The sequence below is a fragment of the Phalaenopsis equestris genome, unplaced genomic scaffold (assembly GCF_001263595.1).
Source record: "Phalaenopsis equestris unplaced genomic scaffold, ASM126359v1 Scaffold000761, whole genome shotgun sequence".
Lineage (NCBI taxonomy): Eukaryota > Viridiplantae > Streptophyta > Magnoliopsida > Asparagales > Orchidaceae > Phalaenopsis > Phalaenopsis equestris.
In genome coordinates, this window is record NW_018165201.1 from 3031492 (window position 1) to 3042480 (window position 10989).

Consider the following 10989-nt stretch of genomic DNA (forward strand, 5'->3'; position numbering starts at 1 on the left):
TATATATATATATATATATTGTTTCATTTGAATCCATACGAGAGAAAAAAACAACACATGATAGCTAGTTGGAAAGCAATATATGCACTGATATACAATTCCCACATATGCCAGAATCCAAAAGTGATTCATTCCTTGATTACTACAACAGTCCAAAGCCAATTCCACTGCAGTGTCTCCTAATTTCCGTGATTAAGATTTCTACAGAAACAGTAGACCCATCATCCAAGTCTACTATAAAACAAATAGAAGAAATTTATTGAGATGCATGTCCTCACCTGTATAATTCCTTGCAAGCTGAAAAAACTTCTATTTTAAAGGTCATAAAATCTAAAAACTGGTCGTTCTCAATTTTTTGCATCAGAACCTTCTTAGCCTGGATAGGATAAAGCAATATCTGTTACTAAGTGTTAAGAAGATTAATATTCAAATTTAGAAAAAAATTAACAGTAAACCACGGCTGAGAGTAAAGAAACAACTATACATGCCTCTTCCAATTCTTTTTCATGCTCTTTAGAAAGATCCTCAACTCTCTTCTTGAGCTCGGCAAAATCATTAGGTTGTGTATACATGAAAGCCAAGTATTCCAGTTCTGACTGCAAGAAGGTGTACGCAATTTGAATAATCATAATTCTGTGCTAAAATGACAGATTTAGAGGTGTTTTTAAGCATTCAAAAGTGTATGCCATTTCACTTGATAACTATACCTTTTATTAATCATGTAACTAAGCCAAATATTGTTCAGTAACTTGTCGCTTCCACATCGTGGAATGCTAATAATTTTCCTATTTAAATAGCTATTTAAGATTTTTTTACCAAAGTTTCTCTAGTTTCCTTGCAATTCATCAGTCTGCTATTATTCTTAAAACTTAATATTTTTTCCAATGCATTGCAGTATACTCCTGCCATGGCCTTAGTTGTAATGCTTGTAGTCTTGTGTCTGACATTCTACAACATAGCGTTATCTAGAATTTTAGTAATAGAGATTTTTTTTTATCTTCATGACCATGTTTTTCACCTTGATGAACAAACAATTCCAAATAAATATTTGATTGTAAATACGAATCCAAAACCTTTAAAAGATTCAATAAAGTTGTACTGAACAAAGTTCTAGTTATATGTATTATTCCATATATTCCAATAGTAGATCTGCCTTATAACTTCAGAGCCTGATGCCTAACATAACTAACTATCGACTATATGTGTTTAACGCCTCAAATGAAAAGGAATTGTTGATTCAGGATAGCAATATAGAAAATTTAATAGACTGAGACATAAACGAAGTTGCTTAGTAATTGTCTTGCTGCTTGGGATGGTCTACGATATAAAAGTAAATAAACTAAACAACTTTTTAATTCATTACAACCATTAAAAAGTATAAATTTAAAGCCAAAATACGTTAGCAATAGCAACAACACAACAAGCCTTTATCCTACTAAGTGGGGTCGGCTACATGATTCTTTTTTCTCCATTGTGTCCTAATGAGTGTAATATTTTCATTTAATTCTAATAGATTAATATCATTTTTATACAATACGCCAAAGTGTTTTTAGGTTTACCTCTGCCATCCTTAACACAAGTCGAATCTAAAACACCTAATATCCTAACTGGATCATCAGAAGGTCAACATTTAATGCGACCAAGCCATCTAAGATGACTTGCTCTAATCTTGTCTACCACTGGAGTACACCAACCATATCATAGATATATTCATTTGCATTTTATCTCTAAGTGTCAAGCCAGTCATCCACCTAAGCATTCTCATCTCAGCAAAACATAACTTTGTTTATGCTTATTTTTAAAGGCCAACATTCTGTGCCATAGAACATTAAAGGTCTCACCACCATCTTATAAATTTTCCTTTCAATCTAAGCACTACATTTCTATCACACAATAGGCATGATGCATTCCTCTACTTCAACCAACTAACTTGAATTCTGCTAATAATATCCCCATCTGTATCACCATCACTTTGAACAATAGACCTAAGATATCCAGAACGTTCACACATTTTAATGATAAAATCACTCATAGTTACAACTCTGCCACTAGAGCTAATACTACTAAAATTACATTCCATGTTGCCGGTTTTAGATCTACTAAAACGAAGGCCTTTAGATTCCAATATAGACCACCATAATTCAAGCTTTTCCATAATTCTTTCTCTAGTCTTATCCATACGAAGGACATCATCAGTGAAAATCATACACCAAGGTACATCCTCCTATAAATGTCCAGTAAGAGCATCCATAACTAAAGCAAAAAAGATATGGGTTTAAAGCTAATCCCTGATGTAATCCCTGATGTAATCCAACTATCCAACTGAAATAAGAGAATACTTGGTCAATCCTCCTTCAGTCCGAACATAAGTAACAACTATACTATACATATCTTTAATGACTTGAATATAAGTCATATCAATACAGTTCTGCTCTAGAACTCTCCAAAAAATTTCTCTTGGAATCTTATCGTAAGCTTTTTCTAAATCATTAAAAATTATATGTAGATTCTCCTTGTTCTCTTTGTACTTCTCCAGTATGTGTTTCTCCAGCAAATCTCTCAATAAATGTATAGCTTTCATAGTAGACCTAACCGGCATAAATCCAAATTGATATGAGAAATCTTTGTATCACGTGTTAACCTATGTTCAATTACCCTTCAATTACTGTTCAATTACCCTCTCCCATAATTTTAAAGTATGACTCATCAACTTAAATCCTCTTTAATTTGCACACTTTTGTGCATCCCCTTTATTCCTAAAAATGGAGACCAAAATACCCTTCCTCCACTCCTCAGGCATCTTTTTAGTTTTTAAAATAATATTAAAGAGTTTAGTAAGTCAAAAACTCTCAAATCTCCTAAATATTTCCACACTTCAATTGGAATATCATCAGGTCTTACTGATTTTTCACCCTTAGTTTTCTTTAACGCCCCATCGACTTCTTTGTACTAATGCGACAGTAAAAATAAAACGTTTTATTATTATTAATAATATTACAAAAACTAAGGTCGATCGTATTTTCAGAAACTTCATTGAAAAGTTTATCAAAATAGCTCACCCACTTATGTTGAATATATTCCTCTAAGAAAAATAATTTTTGATTTTCATCTTTAATAAACTTTACTTGAGTTAAATCTTTACATTTCTTTTCCTCTTTGTTTGATTGGCTTATAGATATATTTTTCACTCATTTTTCTTTTTGTTTAAGCTAGTTTATACATTATATTTTTCACTCTCTCTATCTATCATTAGAAATAGATGCCCCAAAAAAGGAAAACCTTCAATGGTTTTAGCAAAAGAGAAACAAGTACTTTCCAAAAAAAAAAGACTGCAAAAAGTTACGGCTATATGTTCTGTAGTTGGCTGGGAACAAGGCCAAACTAAACATCCAATAATACCTTAATATGGTACATTCCAAGGAGCTTTGCTAGAGGGGCAAACACTTGCAGTGTCTCCAAAGCAATACTAGCCTGTATATAAAGCAATATTAAATAAAGATAACAAAGAAATGTAGCTCAAAACAAGCTACAAAGTGAGAAATACCCGCTTATGCAGAGGCATGTGCGTTAGCGTGCGCATGTTATGCAACCGGTCAGCTAATTTTACAATAATCACCCGAACCTACGAAATTTTGTTCAGTAATGGCAGATAAATATAATAAATTTTGAGAAGTATATGGATGATAATACCTCTTCTGTCATGGCAAGAAACATTTGCCTCAGATCATCAGCTTTTACATCTTGAACTGAAATGTCAGGATCTTTGCACTTAAGCTTTCCTAACTTAGACACCTATGTTTAGTGAAAAAGAAAATCATAAACAAAAAAGTAACTAAAACGGACCCCTTGCTTTCTACGCAAAAAAGAAATTGAGGGAAATTTCCAAAAGTAGCACACAATGCTTATGTATTTAAATATCTCACACCAAAAATTTCATATTTACACACATAGCACTTTGGTGCTTTAAACCTATGCATAAAAGGTGTATTTCACCTTTAAAAAATGGTAATATTGCTATTTATTATGTGATATTAAAGATTTCAGTGTTATGCGTATAAATATGAAAGTTTAGGTGTGAGATGTGTAAATACATAAGAATTATGTGGTATGTATGTAAATGCCCCAAAAATTAAATTTTAAAATGCTAATAACCTTGGTCTCCCCCTCAACAATTCGTCGCACGGTGGACCCAAACTCTTTCTCTATTCTTTCAAATGTTACAACATTGGTGTCCTCTACAGTATCATGTAGCAAACCAGCAGCAACAGACTCCCAGTCTAGCTCCTAAATCATTCCCAAAAATAACAAATAAATAAATAAAAATAAAAAATAATCAATTTTTGGCCATGAGCACACCACACAACAATTTGTGTTTTCTTATATGGTTTAGATGACTGAGCCTAACTTACAAGATCTCCCAAAATACGAGCTACTTCGACTGGATGAATAATAAAAGGTTCTCCACTTCTTCTTTTCTGACCATCATGAGCTTCAAAGGCCAGCTGCACCGACCAAATGAGGAATCTACATGTAATCATTTGCTTCCATAGATGTTACATGGACTATCAATGCAAGATATCAAATACATAAAGCAAATTCATGACAATTAGTAAAATAAATTACATGCATCGCAAAAACTTACCCTCAAAGCATCATTTACCAACTTCAACTCCTCTGGTTCTAGATACGAGATCTTAGGCTTTAAATCCTGCGTACAAGTGTTTACAATGATATAAGTTTCATAAGCATTAAACTAAACAGGGAGCTATTGACCGAGCCAAAACCCAAAGATGGATCTTTGAGATTCTAGCACAAACAAGAACGGGAAAATAGCAAGCCATAAGAATCAAGATCATAGACAATCAACACAAACAATAACTTCTATGCAATAGGCGAGATACAGAACATAAGAATATATCTTTTTTCCCCAGTGAAACTTTCAAGAGATGGCTCTTGTGAACTTTTAGACTATTTGAGGGAGAAGAACATAAACCTTCTCAGCATAAGAAGTGATCACAACATGTTCTGAAGAATTTAACAAATGATAAAAAATATAAACAGCGTGATTCAGCTTGGATTCTCAAATAAATATATGCAATAGTTTGCTTTGCAATTCATGTCATTCATTTGCTGTTATTTATGCCATCGGACTAAACCTATCAACAAGAAACTAAATTCAGAGTTACTAATGATACCTCTTACTCCATCTAACACGTGTTCACCAAACTTCAAATAAAAGCAAGTCCATGGAATCTGCCTTTATCCTGCTTCACATATACCTTATCGTAAACATTTCTAGAACACTCATTTATCCCAACCTAACGATTAGCACATTCAAGGAAATGTTTTCCTCTAAATTTCGGAAAGTATTTATTTTCCAAAGCATTTCCTAACTGTAAACTGGTGAATATGATCGCATTGAACATGACTAGGTCATCATTATCATTGTTAGCCTCATCCAAACTATTTTAGTTCAAATTATTGATCATAAAATATTTAAGAGCACATACAATGCATTAAGCTCCCACCAATATAAGGTCTAGGGAGGGGCAATATAAGCTCCTACCCATGCCTAGAAAAGATGCTATTTCATGATCGAAAATCATGAGCTTTAGGTCACCACAGAGGCAAACAAACTCAAGTTCAACCCCAAAAACTATGTGGAAGTGAGATCCAGTCACTTTTGAATTCTCACAATAAAACAAATTGGCTGTTACTAAGCATCACTATAGAAGATCATGAGTAAATCTCAAGACAGTTAAGCAAGCCTATCTAGGAATAATTAGTAAAAATGGAGAGGATTGACATAACCTACAAAAAGTGCCAACTTGACATCTTATTGCAAATGCGTCCATAGGGCTACTCTGATCCGATAATAGACGCGTGTAACTAAAAAATTATAGCATAGAAAAGTAGAAACATAGCATCACATGTACAAAAACATAGTCAAAGTTTCATAAATTGAGCACAATTTGGCCAATTAAGCAATTGAAAACTCTACTTTACTTTTAACATAGAAGACTAGCTAGATATATTCCAATCAAAAGGACAACATAATCATAAATGATAGTACCTCCCAGAGAGATTCTGGCGAAATCTCATATGAAGACTCTGAAGATGAACAAAGAATCTTCGAAGTTGTGCCAAAAATAGGAATGTTGAATGATTTGAGGCATTTTTTACATTTCATAAAATCAAAATTTTGTCTGCGGCTCAGTTTTCTGTCACTATTATCTTCACATCCCCAAGTAGCCTAAACAAGACCAAAAACAATATATCAAAACTGGTAGTTTGTTCATCTGTGGAAAAGTTAAATTGTAAAACTATAGTAAAAAAATTGTAAATTTTGTCAAAGATCTAAAGAAATATTTCCCTCGAAATCAATAAAATATTAGCTGCAATAATCAAACTATATCTCAAAATGGATGCATTTTTCAGCATCAATCAATACATACACGAGCTCACAAAACTTTAGGCAGCATGTAGCAATATAGGTAGTGATCAAAAAATAGATAAATTACTCCCACTATAATAAAGATAAGGCTGTTAAATTCAGCCAATGCAATGGAATTATAGACCTCAAGTTAATCAATTATAAAGCTGCCAAACTTCTGCCAATTTCCCCATATTTTGTTCAGCCTAATCATCCTAAAGTGCCCATCTTGCAGAATTTTCCCAGAAATTTTTATCGCGGAAAAAGAAATCAATAATTTCTTCAAGGTTTAATGCAGAACTGAATAACTTTATGCTGATAATTCATATAGAAGCTCATAACTAAAAAAAAACCTCCATCCAAACCAGCACGTGGATACCACATGCCCATCTAACCTTTCATCCACAAGCCTCCTACCATCCCTACCATAAAACTAAAACATAACTAAAAAATCAAACCGCAAACCCCACAAGAGGCAATCCACCCGCATAAAAAATCATCAGGTAAACCAGTAAAAACAGCAAATACTCACAGAATTCAAGCCCTCAAGCCGATTACTCCTGCGGAATCGCCACCCCCGATTATGTGCAAAACCTTGCGGCCACGGTGTGCTAGCGAGCGAGCCGGTGAGAACCCTCGGCGCCTTCCAAGCGCATGACGACACACTGCACTCATACCGCACGCTTGCATCGCCCTTAGTTAGCGTACAAAGACTAACGCATTCCACCGATACTGCGCATTCCACCAACCCTCAATCAAATCAATCAAACTCAACAACTAAAAAAAATAAGCCAGAGATGAACGCAAAACAAAAAAAATAGCCAATAAAAAGAGCAGCAAACCCTACCAGACATCGACGCCGCAGACGCCATATGTGAAACAAAAATCAAGAAATCTCATCGACTCGCCGGCGAGCGGAGGCTTCACCAAAACCTATTCGATTGAAAAGGTGCTTCAGCTCCTGTATCAGAAGGCGATTAGGGAGGAGCTCGGCTGGTGAGAATTAGGATAGAAGGAAGGGATAACGAGAACGAGGGACCGCACAAAACCCGCAGCAGATTTTTTTGTATGAGTGTGCGTGTGATTTTCTCTCTCTAGAAAAAGGAGGGCTTCAGAGAGAGGAGAGAGAAAACATTTGAGTTCGGGGGATATTTCGGGAAGCGAAGGTGGAGCTCGGGGTGTAAACGAGCAGAACACATATAATTCAAGCTCAAAAAGTGTGTTCCTATTTGGCTTATTTGCTTAGCAATTCGAACACGAGTCTTTGACAAATAAAAAATCATTTTGACAACCATAATCACATAGTCATAAGATATTAAAGATTGGGGGCAAGATTTAAAATCTAATTTGAATCTAATTTAATAATTTCTATTGTATTTTATTAATTAATACTTTTAATTGATTATAAATTTTTGTAGCCATGTCGTTAATTAAACTTATTTTAAAAATACTACTCATCAATATATAATAGATGAGTTGTTTTTCGATCCAAAACGAGTTGAACACTAACGAACAAATCTTTGTTTATGTTCCGCTTATTTATATATTGAGCACAAAAAATTGTTCGTGTTCGGCTTGTTAACTTAGCGAAAAGGAGTCGAGCATGAGCTTCTTAACGAGCAGAACAGGAGCTGTTCGCGAACAACAAACCGTTTTCAAATATCAAAATTCATGCAAATACATTAATTTGTAAATATTAATATTTCTGATGTTTTGTATGCAATTAATCAAAAAAAATAATTGAGACGCCAAAACTACTCAAAGCATTTGCCGAATGGGAGCGCTTATTGTATGCGGAAAGTGCACGCAGAGTTCCGCACGCAGAGTTGCGTGCGCTCTCCGATCACAGCATAATTTAATAATTTTTCAAAGCACTCCATAATCATGGTCAGAGTCTTGATCGGAGAGCGTTTTGCGTGCGCTTTCCACACGCAATAATTTTTCGCCGAAAGGATTAGACAGGTGGTAGGTGGGAAACGGAGTTTACAACGAACAAATAGATCCAACGGCCGACGGGGAGATGTGAAGCTGTTAGGGATGGCAGCCATTAATATTTTTTTTATTTTTTTGAAATATTTTAGTAAATTAAATCTGGTCTCATATGCAGGAAGCTGGCCGTAGAATATGCTTAGAATGTGTAGCATCGATTAAAAATAAAATAAATAAATTTAAACTTCATTTTTTTTTTTTAATAATAAGGATTTCGTATATTGAGAGCAAATAGTTATTTTTTAGAGGCTTTTACTCATTTATCACTCAATTCTTGTGTATTTACATGTCAACATTTAAATTTTATTCTTTATAATTATATCAATTTTTTTTATTATATAAAAATATTATTATTTATTTTTTAAGTGAAACGCATCTTTTCATGCATACATGAAATCTTAATGTTAGATGTATAAATACATAGGAATTAAGTGTAGTGAACCTTAATTTATCATTGAAGCATGTCTAGGAAATAGAGCTTTGGGTACAAGAGACAAAGAGAGGGGATAGAAAGAGACAATTGAGAGGCTGAGTTGATGCAAGGATCAGCATGATGATGGAGATCATATGAGTTTTTTCATGGCTCTCATAAGTTCGAAAATTGGGTCGAGTTTTGTGTTTAATACCTCATATTTATAAGGGTTAGTCTTTATATAATGATGCATTTAAGTTTGTATATTTTTTAAACCACTAGATATATATGGTTGTCTTTTGGGTCATATCCACACATTTGTGTCCTCTTCTAGCTAACTACTTTGATGAAAAGAAAGATTTTTTTTTTTTTTTTTCATTGGTGATTTTTGTATTTAGTCTTCCGCTCTTGGCCTTTTAGACTTATTGGTACTTGGTTAACTTCTGCCCAACCATCTAATTTCCAGTTTAACCTTTTTGTTGTCTGTCCCTGGACTTGTTTATTAGGATAGTTTATGCTATGAGACGGGTTAAGAATTACTTAGTCCTCGATGATCTGCATAGCAACTTCTAGTTATATATATTTAGTTTAGCGGTGATCATGTATCTTTGAAATTTGTGATGCAATAATAATGGGTGAATTAAATACAACAGATGATCTTAATTTTTAATTAATACTAATAATGTGAGTATTATCATGAACTACGGGTATTTGGCTTTTATAAATAGAGTGATGAGATGTCTCTTGCGCCCGTGAGACATATGTTGTATTTAATTTATTTCTCTTGAAAAGCCATAAAACAACACAGCTGTGGTTGATAGGTGAGCGGTCCCTATATTCATTTTACCAAAAGCAAACTTGAATAATTTTTTTATAGAAATTCATGTGTCAATAAATATGCTACCAATTTGAAAATTGATGATTAAGACTTTGACCATGATAGCCTTATTATAGAAATTGTCCTTAGCCAGCAAGCATTCCTCCATGAAAACAATGGGAGAATGGTGCATGACTCGTCGTTGGGACGAGATTCTCATGCAAAACTCTCTTGAGTAAAGTCTCTCCATAAATTGTCCTTATAACATGACATCACTAAGTATCATGAGGCAAAAAAAATTGGTACATAATGCCTGATCATGAATGTTATTAACCCTCTAATCATACATGCAAGTGAGAAGTTGATCAAACTTTGACAGAGGAAAGGTAGACACACCTTAAAGCTGGAAAGATGGACAAAGAGGCAGAGAAGTAGAGTGTATGGTTTTAGGTCATTTATCTTAAAATAAATCTTAGACTATATGTAAATTCAAAAGATCATGTTATGATGTGCATTAATAAAGCTAAAATTTGGTATCTTATTTATTTCCAGCATGATGAAACAAATGATCAATTACTTTGTTTACTAAAAATAAAATATGAGAATATTTTATTTTTAAATAAATATAAACTATAAGTGAATGATGGCAATCTCATTATTATAATCATCATCTCAAATTACTCAAGTAATAACAATCCTATAACATTACAAAGGAATCAATATAAAGTAATAGAAGTACTATAACATGGTAAAAGGTGGGTATAAAAATTACAAATTATCTGTCACCTATCCCTTAAGAATATAACATATATTATATTCCAACACAACATAATCCCTAACTTCTATTATTGCAATCAATGAATCTTGTTAGGCGCAACAAACAAGATTAATTAATGAATACAATAAAATAAATCTAAGCATAATATGTATACAAGTATATAGAATGCAAGAAAATATCATATCATGTGTAACCATTCTATGTCACAATCAATTAAATTACAAAATCAATTAAAGTGAAATATTATTAGTAATAAAAACGTTCATTTTTTATGATAATGCAATTGATTTGAATGGTTTTTTTTATTATTTTTTATTTTTTCAATGTATAATAATAAAAGAATAATTATTCTACTCAAAATTAAACTAAATATTATTATTTTTTCTTATTATAATATCCATTTTAAAACTAACAAATACATGAATTTTAATAAATCAAATATTTTATATAAAAATTTTTCATGATTTTCTATAATTCCTTGATGCTAATTTTCATATTAAATAATTTTAAAAATAAAAATTTATTATAAAATAATTGAATGACAAAAACACAATATATAT

The 10989-nt window shown here is 32.8% G+C and overlaps 1 protein-coding gene across 1 annotated transcript in view; it reads right to left on the reverse strand.

Annotated features, from left to right (window-relative positions):
- LOC110030841 (putative GTP diphosphokinase RSH1, chloroplastic) overlaps nt 1–7545 on the reverse strand; it is a 32984-nt gene extending 25439 nt beyond the window's left edge. Inside the window, exons 1-11 of the mRNA XM_020733774.1 lie at nt 7281–7545; nt 6966–7165; nt 6074–6253; nt 4643–4708; nt 4410–4502; nt 4153–4284; nt 3691–3792; nt 3545–3622; nt 3400–3471; nt 489–596; nt 279–376 (exon numbers count right to left, since the gene is read on the reverse strand). Coding sequence (XP_020589433.1) covers nt 279–376; nt 489–596; nt 3400–3471; nt 3545–3622; nt 3691–3792; nt 4153–4284; nt 4410–4502; nt 4643–4708; nt 6074–6253; nt 6966–7165; nt 7281–7305 — 1154 coding nt within the window. The 5' untranslated portion in view covers nt 7306–7545. The remainder of the gene's footprint in view (nt 1–278; nt 377–488; nt 597–3399; nt 3472–3544; nt 3623–3690; nt 3793–4152; nt 4285–4409; nt 4503–4642; nt 4709–6073; nt 6254–6965; nt 7166–7280) is intronic.
- Nucleotides 7546–10989: the final 3444 nt, after the last annotated feature.